Consider the following 25,886-nt stretch of genomic DNA (forward strand, 5'->3'; position numbering starts at 1 on the left):
GAAACATAATACAACAAATGACAAAATGATGAGCTTTACCAGAAGGACAAGGACAACAAATGTACATTATTACCTTCTAAAAGAAGTTTCACACATATATTGCTAGTTTTGCATTTAGATAAAGCAGCTGGGGGGAAATTATATTAAACATATAGATTTTCTTTCTACGATGTGTATTGATTGTATTAATTAGGTTAAATCTACATGAATAGCTATTTTGAGCTGGGCCTGCAAAGGCATTGTTTTGGTTTTGAGAGCTTGTTTAGATTCCGTTAGCTGCGAAAATAACGTTTTGACAAGCGCTACTGGTACAGATGAGAGCGCTGAATTGATTAATACATTAGAGTTATTTCGGCAAAAAGACTGACGTGGGCAACTGATGACCCAATCCGATTTTCCACCTGCAGGAATAGCTGCATCTTGCTGAAAAGGGCCGTCTCGAACGCAGTTGGAGCCTGTCTTTTTCCAGCACGAGGCATGACCCGAAGGCTCGGTGGCAAGGGGTGCATGCCGGCAGAGCTGCCTCGCCTTCCCCCTGCCTCTGCACGGGGTTTGCACACCCCGGTCGTACCTCCCGGTCGGTGGCACAGTTGCTTGGAGACAGTTGCTGCGTTACAAGTCAACTAGCAGTGTAAAATAGCACTACAGGCATAGATTTATTATACTCTGTCAAGATGAGATCTTGTACTTATTGACTGCTCAGGGCGTTCTTTCCTGACTCTTGCAGATTAAGAGATTTAGGTATTTAGGAGGGAACGATTTAGAGTTTTCTGTCCTTACTGATACATTTTTGATCCACATTTAATATGAAAGTAAAATGTTTTCACACACGTTTTGAAACTGCACGGATCATTTCTCAGTGTTGAATTTTGTCCACAGTATTTTTCTAGTGGTTATACAAAACAATGTGGAAGTTGTCATTATAAGGACAAGAGAAATATTTAATACCCTTGCTCAATAAATGAAAGACATATTTTGCAAATTAGTAGTTGTATTTTGTTCTTGCTCAATATTAAGATGCAAAAATTATTTTTCCCCTCTCTTATGAATACAAATCTATAGCATGTGTCAGAGCTACTTGATGTAAAACATGAAGAATTTAATTTACTGCCACTCTTTCTGTCCCCTAATAGCTGGTATGCTGGTCATATTGCTGGTATTTTTTGCAGTTTGCATGCATATGTTTTAAGTCAACCATGAAATACAGCCACAAATACATTTAAAGAACAGAAAACAGAAATAAAACTAAAAGGGACTAGCCTTCATTTTTGTACAAGAAGTTTGAAAATAACCTTGGATCTTGGGTGGCTGGCCGTTCAAATTTCAAGCTCACAGTTCACACTTCAGTTGCCTTAGAATCACAGAATGGCTGAGGCTGGAGGGGAACTCTGGAGGTACCTGATCCAACCCCCTGCCCCAGCAGGGCCATCTAAGGCCAGCTTTTGAATATCCCCCAGGATGGAGACTCCCCTGCCCTGCTGGCAATACTTTGCCTAATGCAACCCAGGATACAATTTGATTTCTTCGCCGCAAGGGCACATTGCCGGCTCATGTTCAACTTGGTGTCCACCAGGACCCCCCAAGTCCTTTTCTGCAAAGCTGCTTTCCAGCTGGTCAGCCCCCAGCATCTACTGGTGCCTGGGGTTATTCCTCCCCAGGTACACTTCCCTCTGACATACTCAACACAGGTATCTAATATGCTATTTTAGTTATCCATGGTTATCACAGCGATCAGACTATGACTGGCAGGTAAGACATAGGACCTCCAGGATACCTAAAGCCTTCTGGAGTAAAAGACAGAAGGTAACCAGGATACCCTAGGGCATCGAAAATGGTGCTAGGCACCTGTATTTAGCCAACAGAATAGTACCATCAGTGCCTAAGGCAGTTGCCTGTCCACTTGGAAGCAGACGTACAACCCTGTTGAAGCCCGGTCCTACTAAAATTACTGCCTTCACACCCAGTATGAAGTGAGACTGGAGCTTCCACCTACACGTGAGGACTGGACTCTACATCGCCTGTTTGGAAGACATAAAGCAGGAAAGCAGACTGAAGGTATACCTATGCAGCTGAACGCCAACACAAGTGAGAAGGTATTCTTTCCTAACTAAAACTGATAAATTTTCATGCAATCAGACATGGATTTAGGTACCTTTTGAGTGCTTACTGATTGGTACCTGACCTACTGATAAATGCTGTAAGGTACCCACGCAACTTCCTAGGAGATTTCATTGAAACACAGGAATTTTTTTTTAGAAGGCATCTTTTGTCATTTTTTTTCTGCAAAGGCAAAATGCATTCGGTGAGATAATTAATATGAGCTGCTCCGTTTCCCTCATCTTAGAAAAAGGCTTGAGAAATAATCCAGAGACACAAGGAGACCAAACCACATGGAGTTTATAAATCTCTTCCAGTAGGAGTTGCAGTTAAAGATGATCATCCCAGCTAAGTTGGGGAGATTTGCAATTGGGGCCAGGAATTTCTCTACCCACTAAGGCTGAAGCCACAGCCGCCCAGCATGCTGTTTTTGTTGATGATCGGTAAAAACAGCAGGTGGAGATGAAATCACCAGTTCATCTAGATTTATTATGTCATCTAAGAAAGAAGAGGGGAGTAAGACAGGCTTCTTGGAAACTGTTATTTTGGATAGAGACTAAACCACCCTGTCCTTTGTGTTTCTGGCATGCATGAGGTTGGCGTGGGACGGCATGCCACCGACAGAGTGCAAACCTCTGGGTCCCCAGGAGCAAAAGGTGGTGCCGGGCAGCAGTGGGTCAGGCAAAGCAGTCAATTCGTTGTGCACCCTTAAACTCATTTGTGAGTGGCCTTGACGAAGAGCTAGGCTAGGCACTATATGTCTGGTAAGATGTCTGAAAAGCAAATTTTTCTATGATTTAATATTCTCTAAAGTATTTTAACAATGCATGAAAATCCTCTTAGATCCTTAGGTAAGCTCTGAATGCTTTACTTTCTTTGAATTATACCTAAGATTAAATCTGATAATTTGTGTACAGATTTAACAGGCCAGTTCACAGCACAGAGCCCTCTAAAACTTCACTGCTTTTCCCTCTATTTTGAAAGCTGTTCATTTATTTCTACCCTTTATTTCTTATCCTTTATGTTAGAGGTCATTTTCTCTTACTACACAATAGCCTGTTTTTTAAGCATGTCTTTCTGAATATCCAAATCAAAGCTGAAAGAGTCAAGATAATTATCCATATAACCACCGACTCCTTCAAAACACATGATTTCCCTTTACGAATGCCATTTTGACTCTTGGAGCTTCATCTTCTTTTTAACCACGTTTCCAGTGATTCTGATCTTTGTGACATTAGTACCAGCAGTGGAAACAAGCTTCCTAGTTCAGTTCTCGGGGTCATTTCTACAACTCTAAGACCAGCGACGCATTTGTTACATCCCATTCCTCTGCTACCAAGGCAGAGCAACAGATAAGCAACAGATACTACTTCTGTTCAGAATTTTCATATCTGAGTTGCCTTTGGAATAGCACCTTGTCCTGATGATTTGTTACTGTTCATTTTGTCAGTCAGTTATGAAACCTTTCTATGGTGTCTATGAAACCAGACATTGCTCCTCAGGGTAGGCTTACGCTTAAATTGATCTAACAGTAAAGTGTTATCCTGTGGTAGTGCCTGCAGTCAAGAGGCTTTCTAGGTGGTTCTTGATGGTTAAGCTGATCGCTGACCCTACAGTTTTAATTTCTTTCACTTTTCAGCTAGACCCGCAAATTATCACTTGTGGATGGCAGCACTAACCCGAGGGGGGAGGCGGGAGCCTGCACCTCAGGACACAGGTACAGTGAAGGACCTACAGGCCAGACTGCAACTGACCTAAGCAAAACACAAAATTGCACCATTGGTCTTCATTTTCAGTGTCCTGAGGAAGCAGCCATATCCCATAATGCTACCGCTAAGAATTCACTGAGGTTTTCATCTGTGGCATTCTCTTTCAACAGTGCTCCCTTCTATAAGTGCATCATCTTTCAGGTCTGCTGACCTCTGGCAGACCTTCCTATTTCTGGTAGATTTGAAAGAAAAAAAATCTATCATTAGACTTTATGCCTTTAGCTAGTTCTTCCTCGAGATCTATTGTGGCAAGCCGTACTACAGTTTTAACTCTGCAGGATTTAAATTCTTTCCTCTCTTCCCTGCTCACACTTCCAGTTTTGAAATAAGACTTCCTAATTCTAAATGACATTGTTTAGAAGCCATTTAACTATGCTGCCTTTTTTGGTGGCTGCATTCCTGATAAAAAACAAGAAAGAAAGAAAGAAAGGAGAAAGAGGGCACATATCCTTAGTTTTGAAAGGTGTCCAAGGCAGGCCAGCCTGTATGGAAGGATGCTACATTTCCAGTTGCCAAGCAAATGGAAATACTTGAACAGCTGAAGAGAAGTCATGTTTAGTTGAATTCAGAAGAATGTTTTACTGCTTGTAGTTTAAACTAATTATAATTTTGCAAACAAGATATTAATCTTTCGCTTAGCAAGAATGGAATTGTTTAATTTTTCACCCTTAAGCTTGTACCAGGGGCTAGCCTGCAATATGCTGTATCACTCTTTCTCCAGAGCAATCAATCTACATAAAGTGTATCCAGACAGCTCTTTGAGCAGCAACCCAGGACAATTTTGAGAGCTCTCAGGAGCTGGCCTACGTCTCTCACTAAATTGGTGAGGCAGTCAGTCCCCTGTGAAGCCAATTCTTTACAGAAGTATTTCATTATTTTCTAGTTTCTTCATTACTCTTCTGTAGACCAGAGACCACTAACTCAGCCCTCTTAGAACCGATGGCATGAAACAGCCACATTTCTTTTCAGACTAAGTAAACCAGTACCCATTCAGAGAAATTTATCCAAAAGACCATTGATGAAATTAGAATATTTTAGTGACAGACTGTGAGTCACAAATGCATGATTCCCAACCGTTAATTTATTAGGTCATATAACAGTGAAAGAATTTGATCATAACATTATAACACAGCTGTTTTATTTCAGATGTGGAATGAGTCCAAGTATTTGATAATTATGCTGCTTCAATTAGTGGCGACTCGAGAGCTAGTTAAGTGGTATTGTTTGCTCCTAGGCAGGAAGCCCAGGGAAGCTCACAAACAAATCTGAGGATGTGCAGGTCTGCTGGGCTGATACACAACATGCTATGTGAGGTTGCAGCACGTCAACAATATATACTTTCCTTTCCCACGCTGAACGCAGTTAACAGCAGTTAGGCATGAAATGTACACCTTCCAGTAAAAGGGTGAGGAAGGCAGGCGTAAGAGGAGGAAGGCTGTTGGATGTAATAAAGTGGCACTAACCTAAGCAGAGGAAAGCAGCAAAGGATATCTGGCAAAGTTGTCTGGGCCTATGTAGAGATGTCAAATAACCTTTGACGAAGACTTTCATAATGTGATAGAGCTGATTAGCATTTCAGCAGTGTTAGTAAAATAAATGTGTTTGTGGTCTTCTGTTTTTTTCCTGGAAATTCACGCCCATAAGCATTTTTTTCTGTGTTCATTTCCCTGTATTAGAGAACAACAGTTTATTCATGCTTTCTCTGTCCTCCCTTTCTCAAAATACAGTTATCTTATCCTTAAGGCAGTGATGTGCTGTCAATATTTTAATAACGGCACCATAACTCAACCATCCCTAGCCACCAGCTCTCAGTATAGGATTAGTGTCCTCTGATGATCTGGAAATCACTCCATGGAGAAGTTAGGAAGCATTAGCTTTTGGTTCACACAAGAAAAAGCCTGCAGCGCTGTATTATATTGCTGCTGCAGATCTTTCACTTCTAGAAGAGAGACAAGGATGGAGAAAGGCAATCAGCATTAATCGCTGTGGTTGCCATTCGTGTTTGACCTTGGCAGTGAAGTAGAACAGGGGAAAACAAAGAACCACACGTCCTCTTTTCAAATTGCTGGAAAAAATGTAGGAGAATCATATCATCTTCCTTTTTTACACTGTCACCTCCTTAGAAAGTTTATCCATATCCACCTCTTTAAATAGGTGGATAGCCTAAATAGGCTATAGCCTAAATAGGCTACCTAACGCATACTTCTTCACTGAGAGGGTGGTCGGTCACTGGAACAGGCTCCCCAGGGAAGTGGTCACGGCACCAAGCCTGTCGGAGTTCAAGGAGCGTCTGGACGACGGTTTTAGTCAGGTTGTCCTGCAAGGAGCAGGGAGTTGGACTCGATGATCCTTATGGGTCCCTTCCAACTTGAGATATTCTACGATCTGTATATTTTGAGGGGCACAGAGGAGGAGAAAGGGTGAGCAGGGGAGGTTACAAAGCGCTCTCTGCTCCACAAAAATCCTACTCATGGTTGGCTAAGACACAACGGGGTTAATATTATTATTCCCCACCACTCGCATTACTCAGAAAAATCCCAGCAGACTGTCAAAACTGCCATATAACATAAACAGCCTGAAGAGAGAGATACATATGGTAGCTGAAGCAGTTACATCCAGTTACTCATGCTACCGCTGGTATTAGTAATGCTGAGAGAAAAGGGACCTCTCTGGACTGCACATCTCAGGGAACCCCAAACACCTGAGAAAGGTGACAGCACTTCTCACAGGCAGCTGGACTGCATAGCTGGACTCTCATTTTTCAGTACCAGCTCTCTAACTACTATTGGGTTCTGAAGCCTAATTTTGACGATTAGCTAAGGTGCACCAATTTGGATATCTCTGCTTGAACTACAGGGTTATCTACAGTAACTGACAGAAGAATCAGATGGTACAGTTGGCATTAAGATGACAAGACATGAGAGGATGAAAGGAGAGTATGGATTCTACAAATACAATCAACGGTTTTACCTTTTTAAGAAATCCTTCAAAAATGAGGAATTTAGATAATAAATTTTTATTTTAAAGATTGGTCAGAATTCCCAGATGTTAGGAAGTGCTGGATTTATGCCGTTTTCCACATATAAACTATATGTTACAAGCCTTACTTACATATTTTACTGTTGATAGATCCTTGAGTGATTCAGTGCCTTGATACACAGCCATAAATCTGACAATTTTCAAATGTTTAATTTTTCAAAACATGTACTGCCATTGGCTTCCTACTGGTATTTATGCAGAAACACATGGACTGGATTTATCCAGCCCAACTTATGTGCTTGCCTGAAGTGTCTTCTGAGCATTTTTGTCCCTAACCTGGGACACCCAGGCCATTGCTCAAAGCGCATCTGCGGTTTGGAGTCCTTAAGAAAGAAATCTTGCCTACGAAGCCATAGTTTTATCTTTTGAAGAAAAATTTACTATTTTATTTTGACTTGGATAGCTCTTAGCAATGCAGGCTGATTCAAAAAACTTCGCCTACTGAAAACTTCTTAAAGTGAAGTCCCAAGCAGCCTTTCTTTGGTGTTTATTTTTTTCTTGAAATAAGTTGGTATGCATTTTCTACATTACATAGTAGGTTTAGTAAACGCTACATTTTAAATTAGTTTCTGCAATTCTAGATCTAAGTATACCCTTCGTTCTTCACCCACCCCCAATATCCTAAAAACCCAACAGAGCCATTCAGCCAAGCTGATAATTTGCAGATACAAAGTTGATCCTCAGATTGGTATCTTGAAGCTTTATTCTGCATCACAAAATATATCACAGCCTGTTAAACCATCGGATCAAAATGTCTCAGTATGCTGATGGAAAAAAAAAATTGCAATCACTTTTTCCTAATTTTCTTCTTTTCTCTCCAGTTCTTTCAACTTTTCAGATTACATTTACAAGGGTTTTTTTCCTGATTTTTTTTTTCCTCTTTAGCAAAAAGACTGACAAAAGAAAAGTATGCTGGGATTACATTTTATCTTTTTTTGGTCTCTCTGCCTTTCTGATAGCAGTTCATCCGCTACTTGGTGGATCTTACTCAAAATCAGAGTACAACACTCAAAGTTTAACTTATCAAAGATGAGCAGAGGGCAGTAAGACATAGCTGCATCTTACAAAACCTTGTAAATGCAGATTATATATATTGAAAGCATCAAATAAAATCAAACCCCGTGCTAGAAACAGACAGGGCTCGCAGAGACCAGGAGGATCCTTTGGTAATAGGTTTATTGAGCCTACCTTAAATTTTAATCACCCCTGCTGATGTATGCAAATTCCTCATAAAGCAAACACTCAACTCTGCAGGTCGTGCAGACTAAATATCCCATTTTATATTTAGGATACGAAAGACGTGACAGGCAGGAACCTTCCCATAACTACAGAGAAAGGTGGGATTTGAACTCAGTTACTCCAAGATCCAGTCTGCAGCATGCACTGCAGGAGAGCCCGGTGGGGCGACAGCGTGCCTGAGACAAGATAAACCTTCAAAGCACCTTACTCTGTTTGCAAAGAGTAGCGTCAGGAGGATCTGATATGTAATTTTTAAATGTCTATAATTGTAACAGGGCAGTTTTCAGAGTAAACTTTGTTGTGAGACAGTTCTCTGTCTGCACAGGAGAAAACAATAACCAAAGTGAATCAAAACTAATTAAAATAATAATTCAAAAGAGACACTTCTTCCAAAGATATTATTACAGAACAATAAAAGAAGTTGCTGTGCAAACATGGCATATTTTATTGAAGGCAGTGTTTCTCTATTCAGAACCCTATGGACTGGAAATCAAAATCAGAAGGGGGCAAAAAACTGTTTCCAATCTATAGAAAATGAAGACATTTAAATATTAGAAGGGGGGAAAAAAAAGCCCGAAGCAAAAAAACCCAACAAACTGTTGGTATTTTTCCATGAAGACCTTTTGAGGACAGAAATGCCAGACAACTGTCAAACCAGCCAGTATGAGAAATTAGCCAATAATACTAACAGACTTAACAAGCATGTCTGAAAAAAATAAAGCACACTACTGAGCCTTTGCTCAGTGCCAACTCAAAATATGAACACAGTGTGGCATTAGGTTAAGTACTATATATATTGCTCCCTATTGCCAGAGCCCAACAAAAACAAGATTTAACAAAAGACGATCATGAGATTTCAATAGAATGTTGAGAACCAGATATCTATGTATTTTTCTGTACTTTACAGATTTATAACAAAAATATTTAAAGATGAAAATGAGAAGTTTTATTTTTAAATGAGTATTATTTTTATAAGATAATGACAGAAAAAATCTGGGGATTTAAAAATAATGAAAAAAATCATGAACACTGGAAGCACAAAAATGCAAGAATTAGAAGTTTAAAAGCTGGTAGCACTGGAAATGACCAGAAGGTGATTCATGGCAACAAAACATGCCTGTTTAAAAAGCCAGAACTTTCCAAAAGTGTGAAAAACAGTCCCACCTAGCGTATTGGAGAAGTGTGTAAGATCCAAACTGTATTCATTATTTTGGAAAGAATATTCTGGCTGTATTCTTTTCCCTTGAGCTACAGGCCAGATATTTTACACAAAGCTGCTCCTGCACGTTAACTTAATCTATGTACCTTAAAGAGTAATCTAAGCAATACTGCAATGGAGCAAACTGACCGTGAGATGCATCTGCTCTGTATTTTAGTGAAAAACAATAAAAAAAAAGTCAACCCCCAAACCCTACCCTGTATTAGCAAATGTTTAAACAACTTTAATCTTAGTTACCCTGGGTAGTTCAACTGCAGTTACACACCTTTCCTAAGTAAGACTATATTAACTTAGGAAGCGACTGCTAAGGATAAAATTTTACTACCTCTCTTCTCCAATCACAATTTTCCAAAGCAGAGCCATGTGTGAATATGCATCATGCTGGTTGAATGATAGTACAAATTTCCCTCGCCTGCTTATACATCAGCTGTTTAAACTCAGGCTGGCTTCTACAACAGTTTAAACTCAAGCATATAACCTTTTACTGTGAGCAAGTGAGCAAAAACCACCCTCCGATTCTGTTCTGCTGACTGAGCCACAGAAGTTGTAACCCTGCAAGCCGGTTCACCTTAATTCTAGTATCTTCCTCCATCTAGTTTTAGATACTTCTCTCCTGTAAATAAACAGAATTTTCTAAAACATGGATTGGCACAATCATGCCAATTTGAAAGTCAATACTTAGAATGGGATCACGCATCTACCAAAAACTGTCGTCATGTCACTGATCTGGTGTTTGTTATGAGTAACTGTGTTGAAAAGTCTCTGGGTGGATAATTGCCTTGCAGCATCATTTTTGCATATAAGATCATCACTAAAAAAAATAAAAAACAACTTTTACACCTCACTACATCCAAAGCTCTTTAGAAAAAAACTGAAAAATTTAAATTGGATTAATGACATTCATTTGTACAATAAAAGCATCAAAACAGATTATATAAAACTACTTAAAATATCAAATATTTTTTAAAAAACAGAGAGGCAAGCTGATGTTTAAATAGTAATCTAGCAATTAGCTATGGGTTAGTATGCAAATGACGGAGGAATTTCACGTATTAAAAATTCCTCTGTAATGTTAGAAAGCCAACAACATCCCAGTTTGCAAAAGGTATTATTGAGGAGTTTTACAGCAGTGTAACATATTGTACCAGTTCACATTCTTTATGTTCCAAACCCTTCCTGTTTTCTACCGCTAAACACAAGAATATCAACTATATAACCCCTTCAGAGATGGAAAAATCTATCTAAACAGCCTTTCTATTCCAGTGACAGTCAACATTAACATTAATACATTAATACATTAATAATTCCTAATCTTTATGAAATGAATCTAGTTTTCATTTCAAACTCCCTTGAAGAAGGAAAAAAAAAAAAAGGTCAGTGCCTAAATCAGAAGATTTAATGTAGCTAGATGAGGTGCATTTGAATAGTTCATAGAGGATCCAGCTACCACACACAGCCATCAGAGTATTTACCCATCACGGGAAAGTTTTGAATCCCATGTTTCCACTTCCAGTAAACCAGCTGAAACATGAACACTTGGATAAGGCAATTACAATTAACACAGAAAGCTGGAACTCTGCCTCACAGAACTCTAAAATGCTGCAAATTATCCCAACTACTTTGTAAGGATATCATGTTGCAGGTCTTAAAATGGCAGCAGTAGCCCATTTTGCCTTATTGGCTATCAGGCGAGACACGGGCAGTTAACTTCAGAGCTGCCAAAGAGAAGCATCTTGTCTCAATACTGAGGTTCTAACACCTTTACGGGTGGAACAAGACTTATCTAGAGAAAACTACCTCCATCAATATGCTATGTAAGCACAACAGAACACAGCAATACACCCTCGGGAGACCCAATGGGACAAGTTCAAGCACCCAGAGCTGGGCCCACACCGTAAGAAAGAAGCAAAAGGACTGAAGAACTGAACGGCATTTCTGAAGAGGTTTGCATGGGATAGGGAGAAGAAATGGAAAAAAAGTTGCAGAAAAATGAGACTTGGGGATGAATAATCCTAGTCTTTGATTCTTGGACAACAGGTGCCACATAATTTCCAACTCTGAAGAACAACCAATTTATTAGGTGTACACTTGATTTCTATTAAAATATCTCAAACAGATTCTAAAAATGCCCAGGGAATTACAGGAACCAAATACCTACTCACAGGCAAAACACATCTTAAATTCAATTCCCAATTTGTACGTTTTTGTAAAAGCCAGCTCCATAATAGGCACAGTCAATAAAGCATATTTAGATATAAAAAACTAACAAGAAACTTTAAGAAAATGCTTACAATAAATGTTTTGCTGGTCATTTAAAACCAGTTCTCTCTTTAATTTAGCAGTTAAAGTGAGTCATAATAACCCTCAGTGTAAATAAATATACCAAATGCACTGTTAACAACTTACAAGTCTGTCAACAATGACTACTGCCTCACACAAATCTAAAATTCTAAAAGAAAGAATTGCAATAAAAATACTAGAGAGATTTATATTGTGAATTAAAAAAGGATTCTCTGATTTTGCAGCTTCTATTTCTTTAAAAGAAAATACAACATAGTTAACGCAGGACTTTGGTATCTGCCTTGTAGACCTGCTTTTGGGAGTACAAAGCATGAGCTTCACACATTTCCTCACCTATTTTAGCATGTAGGCTGGCATCAAATATATGCAAGGTTACAACATTTTGTTATATGACATCAGTGCAAGTCCAAGCCGAGTCTTTATAAAAAGTCATTTCTGCCACCTTTAATGCCAATTGTTTTGCAAATATTAAACTAGTAAATCATGGGTATTTCATGGTGAAGTTTATCTCTGCAACGACTTACTCTGCCCAGGATTGTCATGATCCTCTCTTAACTCTCTTTATTCCAGCGAGTGTCTAATCAACCATGATATTTGTTCAGGATCATCCCTTTTTGTTCCAGGTTGTAAATAAACTCTTCCATGACTTCTTTTTTTATGTACATACATGCTTTTAAATTTTCTCTTCATCAGCAAATAAAGATACATTTAGCTTCCTCCTTTTATCCTATCACCCTAGCTACCCATTCTTGAAAAACTCCATCAAAACTTTGATGTATTCGCTAGGACAATTTTCAGTGCTCTGATCAGCAAAGCTTTCAGAGACCTTCAAGTCCAACCACATCCAGCACCCCATAACAGAAAAGTTGCCACTTGCCATGAAGACCATCCAGGAGTTCCTAGTTTGAAAACTGACAGGCAAAGCTCTCACCACAGAGAAATAATGGTTTTGTAACAAGTGAAAACCACAAGATCAGAACTACAAATCCAGCTCCCCAAAGTACTGCCAGAATATATGAAGCAAAGATGAAGTAGTAGAGATAAAGGATTATTATTTTCTATTGTTATACACAAGAGTCTCTGAAAAGATTCATATCAGTGTTAGAATAGGATATAAAATGTTATTTTTAATCTGATTGATTTAAAGTATATTTCCATTTCCTTATTAGATAAATTTGCTGAGTCCCACAGTCACAAGCCATAGGAAGTGCTTTGAATGTAGCAGAACACAAGGAGGCAGGGATTCCTTGGAAAACCATCTTCTGTCATTACCTTCTCTCCTTGGTCTCCTGCACAGCTGTACAATAACTTCAGAGGAGCACAGCAGCTCTCTGAGAGGGATGACCACCCGTTTGCTGTGATCAAGCTTAGCATACCTCCAACCCTGAACGTTGCCATCTATTAAAATCTGCAAGCTGATCATTTGTCAAACTATGTTGCCTTGCGTGTCCTGGTTTTGATCACTTCTATTTTCTATTATAAAAGACAGACCCCTACACTGTTTGTACATAACCTAATGTTGTGTAAGGACCCGAATTAGATTGAGAGGTAGGTTAGAATTTTTTTTTTTTTTTTTCTTATATCTACAGCCATAGCAGGATGAGAAAAGGAATAGGGAAGGAAGCCTTCTCCTGCTTTTTTAAGTAATTAATGGATTAAATCTGAATCCACAGCCACTCTTTCTATAGAGGACACATACTAGAAATCAATTATTATTTCTTTTGCATTCAAAGGAAGCTTCTGCTAGATCAGATCAAAAGTTCAGAATTTCCCTAAATCAAGAGTGTCTCTGCAGTTACTAGCACCCACAGAAAAGCCGTGGGGAGCATGTTCTGCACACCAACATGAAGTGATTTATCTAACCCCTCTGAAACATCTAAAAGTTTAGGAACCCCATTCCACAGTATAGGTTAAAAGATTATGATTTTCAGGAAAACTTGCCAAGCAAACTAAGTGAATAGAATACATGTCAAGTTCTAGACTTTCCATTTGCTTTTTCAGATTCGGAGAGAATAGCAAAGATGTATTGGCATAGTTTGAGACTGCGAATGAAGCTATTTCTTCAGAAAACTAGAAATTTTGGGTGGGGAGGAGGAATGGGTAGGAAGAGAGGGTAAAGTTACTGCTCATGAAGCATGTGATTATCAGATGTCAAGCAACTTCCTTTTAACCTCTGGACAGACTTGTGGCTCATGAGACACAACTAGTAGGTGAACGTAGCTTTTCAGCATCACAGAAATTGATTGCCACTCTCAGAGTAAGAAAAAAAACTGGCAATAAATAAATAAAAAAGCCACGTACACACACATGTAACTCCACGTTATAGTATTTCTCCTGCTTGTAGGATGCTTCTACCTCCAGAAAAAGGAACAAGGAAAAAAAAAAAAAAAAGAAAAAGAAAAATTCCAGGTATTAGATTAGTTCTACTGCAGCACTCAGCAATAGGAATTTGTCAGTTATTTCTCCACCATTTAAAAGAACTCATCTGTCTTCCTTCACCTGTAATTTTACAGGTTTGTAGCAACATCCCACAATTAAAAGAAATCATATTTTCTCCCCTAAAATACCAGGCACAAGTACTGTTTTTCATACAGCTCCATTCCAGCAACCAGGTTTCCATAGTATCGAGAGACTAAAAAAAGCCAACAGGCTTCAGAGAAATTAATTTTAATATAATGTCTTCTGGAAATCTCCAAACTATACCTTAAAAACGGCATTTATTTATATGGTGTTATTCGTCTTAATACCTAACCGCAACACCTGAGAGCTAGAAATGGAAGAGTTGCATTATTCGAACAGAGGATAGACAGACGCCTGCAAGAGTGAAGACTGTCCATAGCTGTGCTTTATGTGAAACACTGGATGGCCAAAATGGCTGGATGCCACTGGATGGCTCCTCGGTGGAAAGAACTGGCTATTTATAATAAGCAGCATATCTTTAAACAAATGTGCTATTTTTAGAGGATTTTGTAGTAGGAAGTCAGGGAAATACTGGTTTTCACATTCACAAGAAGTCAAAAAGCTCCCTATGGATAGCTCCACGCTCCACACGCAGTCCCATGGGCTTCGGCAGAATCCCTCAGAATAGAAATGTTAGCAAACTTCTCTCAAAATACTGCGGCATCTAGGTCAAAATGCCTTAAAACTGATAATGGAGAACTGAATGGACACAGAGCTAGTCTGGACTGTTGCTGCCATTATCACCAAAATTCCTTCCAAATCCTTCTCTCAAAGAAGCATAAAAATCAGTTCTCGGTATCAAATTGGTACTTGTTACATTTCTGGGAAATCAGATAAATAGCACCGTTTTCTCTTGCACGCTGGGATTACAAGCCTCATGTAGAATCAAGGCTAAAGGGAAACACTTCCCAGTTTTGCTCACAGCCTCGTTTTATATGTCTGACAGCAGCAAAGTGATTTCATTTTTGTCTGCTTTTCAGTCTTATTTTAAAGCATATTATTTGCTTAGGCATGAATAACTGAGCTCTTGTAAGAACCAAATTCTTTTTTGTCTGCCCATTTCCACCTATGCCGAAAAGGTAACAATCTTTAGAATGTATTTTTAGAATTAAACAAGATCAGTCCATCTTTTTTATGATCACACTGAGCACATTTGGAATTCCATCACTTTCTACAGGTCAGATGCTGCATTTAAACAGGTAAGAAGAACAATTCAAAATAGTTGTCATTTTTCTACAGTGCTTTTGTGCAGATCCAAAGCACTTTGAAGGAACAGTAATTTCATTCAGCTGCCATCACCCACTAAAAACAGAAATTAAGAAAAAAAACCCCAAACCCTCACTCACTGAGTTTAAGTGGAAAGAAACAAAATACTTTTCCATCAAGTGAAAAATTAATCTGCTTGGTCAGAGACTGCACGGATACACCAGACTGTTCAACACTTGTACCAGAGCTGCTCTTTTTCCAAGACCCCATTGTCCCACTTCTCCAATACATCTGTAGTTATGCTTAAACAGAGGAGTTTCAAAATCAAAACAGGAAGAAAGTTTCCCTTGGACTCTGACAACTTTCATTTTAAGAAGTGTCGGGGGTACGCTTGCGTTTAATAGACTTCATATTCAGATGTCACCAAGAGGATTATGACTAACTGGTAAAGAGAAATTACCTTTTTCCTCTAACGGTTGGTTGAATCAAACTATGTATCAATTAAATATACAGATTTAGAAATACCGGCGCCCAGTCTAGACGTGCAAGATCTGTTGTACCTCAGAGTTGCAGGTTAGTGAGAGCCCTGCTACCCTTACAATAACCATGTACATACACACACAAACTTGCAGTATATATTACATATATGTGTGTGTGTGTGTGTGTGTGCTGAAACGTTGCAGTACTGTTGCAGTTTTGGTAAATCTCTCCTCATTAAAAAGATGCAAGAATATTGTTTGTACAGTTGAACCAAAACCCGAACTATGTGCTGTCTAGGAACAGAACAGCTCAGTGTGTGCCATAATGAGCCTGGCTATCCTCCCGCTTAACGTACAAAGGGGGGGGCTCCCTGTGTGGACAGGAGGAGCAGCCAAATTGGCAAGAAAAAACCCCTAACGAAAGGCAGTGAACTAGGGTGGACCTCGCTCTTTTGGTCCACCAAAAGGCCCTAAGCATGAGGGGTAAAGACAGCATACAAAAATGTAAGACGACTGTTGTTTTTAATTTCTTCCTCCCACACACAATATTAGGGAGGCTCTTACTAAGTACTGCATCGAGCTGGCAACCACACTTTTGGGAGGATACGAACAAACTTTCAGAAAACAACTGCAAAAAATTGCAATATGATAATCCCTATTATTACAAAGACACTAACAAAGCCTCAGTTTATTTCCAAGAGAGACGGTCCCCATGTAGCTGCCTAATCTAAATAAATTTAGATTTATATCTGGTGGCAGAAACTAGCAAGGTTCACACTAGGAATAAGAGAAAATTCAGCCACAGGGCAATTAATGAAGATTACCTAAGGATGGGAAGGTTTCTCTATTGCTGAAAGGATTTAAATCATTAACAGATGGCTTTGTAAAACCACTAATTCATCCAGCCGTTGAATACAAATGTAAGACAGAACATTGCTATGCCGCCAAAAATATCCATAATGCCTATAGTCTAAGTTACAACAATAAAGTTAAAAGGTTGCTTTCCAGATCAGTTTTGAGGTTTGTATAAAGTGTTTACTGGAATAAAACAAAAATCCAACCTATTGCTAAATAAGAATCTAAAGCTACTCATGTGTGTATGTGTGTTATTTTTTTTTTTTAAATCCAGATATTTTAAACATCTCCCTAAATGCTTATTGCTACTTCCTACAAACAGTCAGAGGACAGGTATCTTTACCTATTAATGATAAAATAATGCTGTCTGTAACAAAATGATGTCTATTTTCCACCTATCACTAACTAAAGAAAAGTTTGTACTAGTAAATTCTATACGCCCTTGAGGATAAAGAAATACTTACGCTACAGACCATTCTGCATGTTTTAGTACAGGTACCACCTGAACTGTTCTGCAGCAAAATGATGAGATTTCTTCTATTACTATTTGATCCTCAAATCAAACCTTGAATTTTGCCTTTTTTTTTCTTTTTCTTTTTCTTTTAACGGATAAAGCACTGGTTTTATCTAGTTTACATTTTAACTGGAATGTAAATATGCAGCCATCCTATTCTGCAGACAATAACATTTCAATTTATCTGGAAAAATAAGTGATTTTATGGCACAATAATGCAAACTGCAATGCCATTTAGAGAACAAATGCATTATTCCGGTAAAGTATTGCAGAATTAGTTTCACTTTCTAAGTATTGACATTATAACATTATCGTTTGATATGAGATATGCTCTGTGGCAGATGAAAAATCCCCACAGATCACATCATGCAACACCTGCAAAACAGCCGCACGCTCATGGGTACAACAATAACAAACAGTTAACAATCCACTGGGTTTTAATTTAGTAAGATAGTCTATATCCTACTATACTAAAAAAAACCCAGAACCTGTTCTGAGTTAAAAAACCTCTTCGACTTTAATGGATCTCTTTATTTAAAGATGGTTATACTTGTATACATCATCAAAGCAAACCTCAAAAGAAAACACAACCCCAACTTAAAGAATTCTTTAAGTCAAGTTGTAAGGCAGCACTCTCTGAACGGTAGTATTCAATGGTTCCTCTATTCATCCTTAGTTTGACTATTGCACTAAACAAAGGTAAGGAAGGGTTAGGCACGTAAAGATTATTCATAAATAAGAGATTTAGAGTCAGATCTAATACATTTCTTTCTGGCAAATATTTCAAGTAACAAATCAGATCAAACGCTTTGATTTTTTTCTGATCAAGCATTTACAAACTTGACCAGGTGTACTATAGAAATCCAGGCGCTCTGATGAATTAACAACGCCTTACAATGGCTTTAGAATTGGTGTATACATTAATGATGGTTGTAGTTTTTTAAATCCCCTTCTAATGGAAACCATAATTTTTAGGTTGGATAGCACTTGCACTAATATATTGCTTTACTTTTATCTGTCTTTTTAATTGGGCAGATACCAAGATTCAAGAAAACATCAACCAAAAATGTGAAAAATAGCAAATAGGGTGAGCTATACAATCTCTCTCACTTATAACAACCCAGTCATAAACATACTCCATTTCTGATTGTTTATCGAAGCTAAGAAAAAAAATCACATGAATCAGCAGCTGTGGAATTGCTTATGAAAATCCACATATATATGACAGCTGTCTCTAGCTAACTGTTTCAGCTCTGAAACGACTCGTGCTTTTCCAATACATTTTATTTGTGCTCTGTCCAGAAAAGCCACTACACACATGACAAATTTTATCACAAAAATATGACTGGATTTGAATCAAGGAGAGAAAACATGTATTGTCAGAAATTTCAAGGAAGAGTCTGTGAGCACTATTTCCACAGGCAAGTTTAACATTAATCTCTGAAGTCTCACGTGAAAATTAATTGTACAGGTTGGACAAATCAGTATCACGTGGCTTTTCAGAAAAACTGCAAACGATAAAAACTCAGCCAAATGAAACTGTGCCAACCCTGTTCCAGCTTGTATCTATTCTGTTTACCTGCTGAAGCAAGACAACACCTTTTTTTCCTTTTCTGTATAGACCTTTTATTTGTTCTGCTCAACACGTGTCACCTTCAACGTTGAACTACTTTAGTATGCTCAGTAGCTGATATTGAAGTTTTACCCCCTTCAGAAGATCCAGAGACCATAATTACACGTGAAGAAATGGGTAATTCTCTACACCTACCCTCCTGATCTCTCCTGCTTCCAAGTAAAGGATCTATCGACCTGTCAAACCTGTCTTTCCATAGTGAGGGGTAAGGGAAAAGGTTCCCCTTATCTCCGTGACACCAAGCCACCGAACATCCTCGAGCAAGAGTGAAACATCTGCTCTCCCTTGCGTTTTGCCCTCTGCCAAACTGGACTCTCACTTCCCAAAAGCCTGACGCTTGCCGCAAGTGTTATAAATGGGACTAATTAGGATCCTAGTTGCCCATTAACTCTTTTATTATTCATGTGACATTTATGATAAATGCATTATATTACTTACAAATGGTTGAGGTGGCACTTACACACAGCAGCATAAACTTTAGAGTCATGGGAGAAATCATTTAACAATAAGACAGACTAACTACACCAGTTATCATAACCACTCACTGCAATGTACAGTACATTTAACTCTTCTCGGTTCAACACAAGAAATAAAGTAGCTTGGCATTCCTAGAAGTGCAGGTGGACCAGTCACTTATATTTCAACAGCAGAATTTTTTCCATCAGTGTAAATATCTTCAAAGATGGCTTTCTATAGCTAGAGAGTATTGTGCACTGCACATGTAGTTCATAAAATAGAAAAAAACCCCTGCCTTTCTCCAACGTAAGTCTTCAACAATGCCAAAGTTCTGATTTCTCAGGATTACCATATCCTCTTAATTAAGTTGCAAAATTCAGAACAGAATAACCCCGATGAACATAAATTACACAGAAATTGATTTGATTTGCATCTAACAACTGCTTCTTTCAGAATTAATTACAAATATGCTGGACTGTGTAGAATATGGATTAATGTCCTGCTTCAGCAATGCATGTGCATGTTTAACTGCTCATCTAAGCTAAGGCTAGGAGTAAATTGCCTGGACAATTAATTATAATTCTTCTTTCATTTGCCAGAAAATGAGTAAAGCTTTGTGCGGAATCAGTTACCCAGACTTCTTGCATCCCTTCAGAGATCTTAAAAAAATCCATATGCATAGTTATCATTCTGTAATCCTCTCCATTAAATTACACATTATTCACCATCAAATCTATCTGTGAAATAAGCCAGTAGAGACTATTCATACTTCCTGGAGATTAAAAGCCTAACAAGAAATCAACTTCTAAAAATAAAGCATTGTTTAAAAGAAAAAAAAAAAACCACCTAGCGCCAATAATCATAGTTTTGAAAGCGTCCTTGCACAGAGTACATATCAGTACAATTTGTAAGCTATTGTTTAATAGTTTGCTAAATGCTTATTCTTAAGTAAACAAACAGGAAGAAAAATGTACTTTGAAGGCACAGACGAAAATGCACATCTATTTACTTTAGAAGTCTGCAAAGCCTGTTCTTTCATTGTTACAATGAGAAGAAGCGGTGCAACTATTTAAATTCAGTCACCATGGGAGTTCAGTGCACACGACAAATAAAATCTGCGTATTATATCCTCTCCCGAATGCAAAGGCCAGCTCTGCAGAAATAAATGTCGTAGCACCAGTAAATACTTGAACAAAACACATATGTGCCTTAAGAAGAAAAAGTAAAATGAAATCAATAGATCTTGCAGACAAGACTTGGTCGACCCATCCCGAAAGACCTATTTTCAAATACCTAGTTTCACAGAATCACAGCATTGCTTTGTCGGTCATGAAAACGTTGTGGGGGGAAGAGGAAGAAAACCCTAAATCATGATTTTGTTGCAAACTGCCCAGTAACACTAAAAAGGAGTACCAACTATTTCAACAAAACCTAAAATACCAACCAAAAATCCTCCAAAATATAAAATGTGAAGACATTTTTGGTATGAATGAAGAGAGTATTCAAATATATCCTTTTTATAAAGTAACTTATATTGCAATAACATCCATTGCTTATTTTTTGTATGAATGTATTTACAGTGCACTGTTGGAAATAATTAATTTCAAGCCAAAGTAATTTGCTTTATTCTCCATGGTTGCTAAACAGCACTAGACCACTGATATTTCTGATTGCAGAAGTAGTTGCATAAAAAGTGCTTAATTTTGGTGACTCTCTCAAAATATTTAGAAGACCACAGGATTGATAGCCTACAATAAATATTGAAGTTAGTCTAAATTTCAATTCAATAATGCAAAGAAGAATAAAAACGCCCACATTTCTCTGAGAGTGTATTCCCAAACGACAAAAAGAACAAATAGAAAATTCCCAGCCAACCTGAACGTTGTTCTTCCTAACTGCTTTCCTAAATGCTGCATGAGATTTTAAAACGGATAAGTGAAGTGCATTATTGGTGTAATCCACCGGACTTGCTGTTCAGAAGCATCACACACTTCTTCCAAAGTAAATTCTACAAAGGGAACATCACTATTTCCCCGACAGAGCACTGAGAATCAAATTTCAGGATCTCCTACCTCGATCAAAAAGTCTCCAGTTCTCAGGCCAGCTTGCCATGCTACTCCCCCTTCATCCACAGATTCCAAGTACTGCAAAGCAGGAAAGGCTGGAGTTGGGGTGAATTCTTCAATTGGTGTGTCAGCTTTAAAAAGAAATACCACATTAAAAACAGAAAGTTATGGAGTGCTTGCAAATACCACTTGACTAAAGACCTATTATTGGCCATTCCAATTGATGGTTAAAAAATGGTGGGTGCTAAAAGTGAGAGGACTCTGCCTCAGAGGATATCAAGATGCTGGGAACAGAGTGCAATCTCTCTGCAATTGCAATCCATAGGTCTTCAATTCAGAGAGAAAAATACATGCTTCTTTACCGACACAAACCAAATCAAGCTGTATGAGGCAATAGCTGGATTCTGAGTATTCCAGGATGTTCAGTATTAGTTCAAGTAACCCTTTTGTATGCCTGGCAAAATGCTTGTAACTCTGGAAACATCCAGCTAAAAATGAATTATGTACTGTAGCCAGAAGAGAGCATCCAGCCGAACTGGCGGGATGGGGTGGGTGGGAAGGGATGAAAAAGATCAAACTGAATTTTTCTTCTAGATTTAGATGTGTATGACAAGAAGGTAACAGAAGAAATCACTTCTTTGGGAAAGGAGGCACAGCAGGCCTTGTAAGAGCCCCCTCTCTCTCTGTGTCACGTACACATACAAGCAGAAAAGTCCTCGGGTCTTTCACCTGAGGTGCCCTCACTGTTACGGAGAAAATCTGGGGACAATTGTTGGGCTTACACAGAGGGAGTAACCTGCTCGATGCACAGACAACTCATGCCAATGGGTTAGCTAAAAGGCAGCGCTAGTGGCTTTCCTAGTAGAACTCCAACAATTTTTATTTAGCTAAAATTAGAAAAGCTTTTACAACACTGCAAATCTATGGTGGCACTGGTTTGGGGGTGGGGGAACAGGGAGAGCAAAAATGATGTCCCAAGAATGAAGATATGGAATAATTTTCATGCTCAAGCAAGGCAAGGGAGAACCCATGTAAAATGAGGGGGAGCAAGAGATGGGACATACCATCATATATATTTTTTTTTAAATACAAAAGGAACAAACTGGACTGAAAGTTAAAAAGCAAAGCATTAAAAAGAATGTTTTTTTTAACTCTTAAGAATGCCATTATTAAAGATTTTAGTATACAGAAAAGTAACATGCAGTTTAACATATGAACAGCTTTTAAAATGAGCACACTACAGGCCATGCAACATACGTGCAGCTTCTGAAGATATAAAAAAAGATCATATTTTCATACTAAAACTGCACCAATGTCACCTTGCAGAAGATCCACACCTATTTTAAACAAAACATCACTCTCTTGTCTATTTCTATTCATAGAGCTATTTAAATAGACTGACATTTGAAATAAAGAAGCAGGTTTTATAAGGGAAGCAGGTTTCCCATAGTTAGGTAAACTGCACAACAAAACAGATTAATGACAAAATATTACACATACCAACACGATAGAAATACAGACAAAACTTTCTCCCCCCAAAACGATTATACAGTGCTTCTCCTATGTAAAAATGCAAAATGCTTCAGACAGAAGCCACTAAAATCCGTCTGAGTAGTAGAGCATACAGAGAATCCTGTTGTCTAGCAACCAAGTGCACCAAGAATAATTCCTGCTTATATTCAGAGATGTATAAATTTCTTCATGCCAGTGCACATCACACACACACACACACACAGAAGCACATACCTTTTGCCCCTCTGAGCACAAATCCAAATCCTTCATTGTCTTTTTTCTGCAGGACCACTGCCTTTTCTTCTATTATGCAGTCACTGTAGAGAGAATTCCGAGGATAGCGACCATTATTACATCCCTTCATCACCACTGTAGTAGCTGCTCCTCCAGTGTGCAGGTTCATCATCATCACAGCCCGTTAATCAAATAATATTGCAGTAACCAAGCATGGGAAAATATAGAACAAATAGTAGCGAGGGGAAGACAAAGACTAAGCTTAATGATAAAAGAGAACATGACAAAGCAACTTAAAGAGAATAAAAAAGGCAGAGAGGAAAAAGAAAGAAGAAGAAATCATGCATGGTGGTTTGTGTTCTATATGAATGACTGAATGAACATGTGATCATGTAATCTGTGGGCTAGCTAGGACTCTAAAAGGAAAAAAAGTAAGTGAACTGAACGACAGTATCATTAATAAACTCCTCAATCGTGGATGTACCAGATGCATCTTCTAGTGAAGCCAAAATGAAACCAACCAGAAGAAAAATGAGGCAGCATTTTAAATTTAAAGATAGTAAATTATGATTTTATATCAGCTAACTAAAAGGCACAAATATATTCTGAAAGCTATGCCTTGCATCAAAAGCCCTTTTTCAATCCTATTGAATGTTGCATGCTGCAAGAATCCCACATGATCATCTGACAGCCTACAATGCTAACAACGTGCAGCTGCCTTGGCGTCATCAAGCACAAATTTCCACAGCATCAAGAATCTGCATAATTGAAATAGTAACAAGGCATGCACAATCAGGAAAACACATTTCTAAGGAATATTTCCCATCTTCTGATAAACAATTAATATTATAAAACAAGGAGATGGTGTAAAGGACTATTTATGTAAGCAGTATGTCCTTAAAGAGAAAGTAGCCTTAGGAATCTTACTGTCATTGGTTAAGAAAAAAGTAGACGGTAGATGAAGAAAATACGTAAAATCCACATTAAAACGGGACCTTTCATATACAGGGAATGAGCTGTAAAAGCCTTAAGTTATTTAGTGTCTTTCATTAAACATCAGGTTACTAAAAATAAGCTCAAAGTAAAAAAAGAGAAAAAAAAAAGATTTTGAACGCTCCTTTAAGTATAAAACCATTACACAGCACAAGTTGCAAGACATTCTTCTGAATAAAGACAGTGTCAGGGGTTAAGTATTCATGAATCGTAAGCACTGCAAAACAAGCTGCTGGGTTGGCTTTAAAATACCTACAAAACTGCTGAAGATACCAAGAAGTATGAGCAAGTTTTCTTTTCTTTTCTTAATTTTTTACTAGCCAACTATTGTTACCACTGGTCTTGTACAGAATCTAGTCGCTAAAGCATTCAATACAATAAGGGACCGGATCTGCTTCAGTGCCATTAATAATCCAGAAGGGGAGGAGGAAACTAATTAAAGAAAAATTGGTGTGACCTTTTTATTTAAAGCTCTGAACAAAGACAAGGATGATGATATCAGGACACCAACGGACAGCCTCCAAACTCCAGATCTTTCGTGTATCACAGACTATCCTTTTGGTGACTTTCCAACTCCAACTGAGGGATGCAACTTCATGTTACGGCTGAAGTGATGATGTAATTATGTCTTCCAAACTACAAAGTATTTAAACACCACCGAATGGAATAACACATGAATTAAAACTACCACAATGGTGACTTTCTGAGCAACAGCTGATCTCCGTAAGTATAAACAGCTTTTGAACACTGTCTCTCAACTTACTATTATTTACTGTATAATTCAGACATTACCTTCTCTTACAATTAACAGCCCTGCTATGGGAAGGATATAATAAGAAAACATCTATTTATCGAGAAAGCCAAACACACTCCTGTTCAGGGATATTGGGGTGGAATATGCAACCCTCGGAGCCCATACTGTAGCTCTGAAGCCCTCCATCAATGTCCTAATGTTACAGAAACTGACTGAACCTACAAGCGTACTGGCTTATTGTCTTCCTTTTACAGGTGGGGCTCCATACTTATCCCCCAAAGAGTCAACAGTAAAGCTGTCTCCAGCATTTTTATTAATACACGGTCAAATTAATAAACCCCATTTCCTTAAACTTTCCTTGTAAACAGTCAATAGCTTAATAGAACTTATGAGGCTACTTTTGAGACCCTAATCATAGAAAGTGTTTGGTTCAAAGAAAACCCTTGACAAAAAACCCTCTCCCCTACCCAAATCCCACTCTCATCTCAATTCATTAATAGAAGGAATTCAGAAGCCTATTAGCTAGGTACCTCACCAAACCTTGCTCTGATTCTTTCATTTGTGTTGATAAAACCAAACAAATTCATAATATCATTCCTTAAAAAGCTGAAGGCTGAAGTTCCAAAAGCCGTGCTCGGAAAACTCAGGATCAATTCACCTGATCAACGTTAGGCATCTACACCTAAAAAAACCCATCTAGAGTCCTTTCACAGTCAGCTAATGAAATGAACAGGCTTTTTCAAGTTATGTTCACTTCACCCTAATGCAGAGGTCTATGACTGTTCAGATTAAAAGTATGAAAACCACCCATGATTTTCTTTTCACGTACAGCACATTTATTGCATAAACTACACAGTTTTAGACTTCAATTCAGACATTGAAAATGGGGATACTAAATTGCCAAAATTTTACAAAGTTTTGTGTTTTACATGCAAGGGGGAGAGGAAAGGGAAGGGAAGCAGAAGTGCAACATGAATTTTTGGTAACAAAATGTACAAACTGATCTCTGTTACTTGACAAATACAGCTTACTAATATACTGTTTCAGTGATGTACTACAG

General features: G+C 38.2%; 1 protein-coding gene across 1 annotated transcript in view; it reads right to left on the minus strand.

The window, feature by feature from the left end:
* The window catches only part of SHANK2 (SH3 and multiple ankyrin repeat domains 2), a 319,337-nt gene that overhangs the window by 118,983 nt on the left and 174,468 nt on the right, over nucleotides 1-25,886 (minus strand). The window contains exons 14-15 of the mRNA XM_009334543.1: nucleotides 23,080-23,162; nucleotides 21,340-21,464 (exon numbers count right to left, since the gene is read on the minus strand). Coding sequence (XP_009332818.1) covers nucleotides 21,340-21,464; nucleotides 23,080-23,162 — 208 coding nt within the window. The remainder of the gene's footprint in view (nucleotides 1-21,339; nucleotides 21,465-23,079; nucleotides 23,163-25,886) is intronic.

This window comes from Pygoscelis adeliae, unplaced genomic scaffold, assembly GCF_000699105.1.
Source record: "Pygoscelis adeliae isolate BGI_AS28 unplaced genomic scaffold, ASM69910v1 Scaffold171, whole genome shotgun sequence".
NCBI classification, from domain to species: Eukaryota; Metazoa; Chordata; class Aves; order Sphenisciformes; family Spheniscidae; genus Pygoscelis; species Pygoscelis adeliae.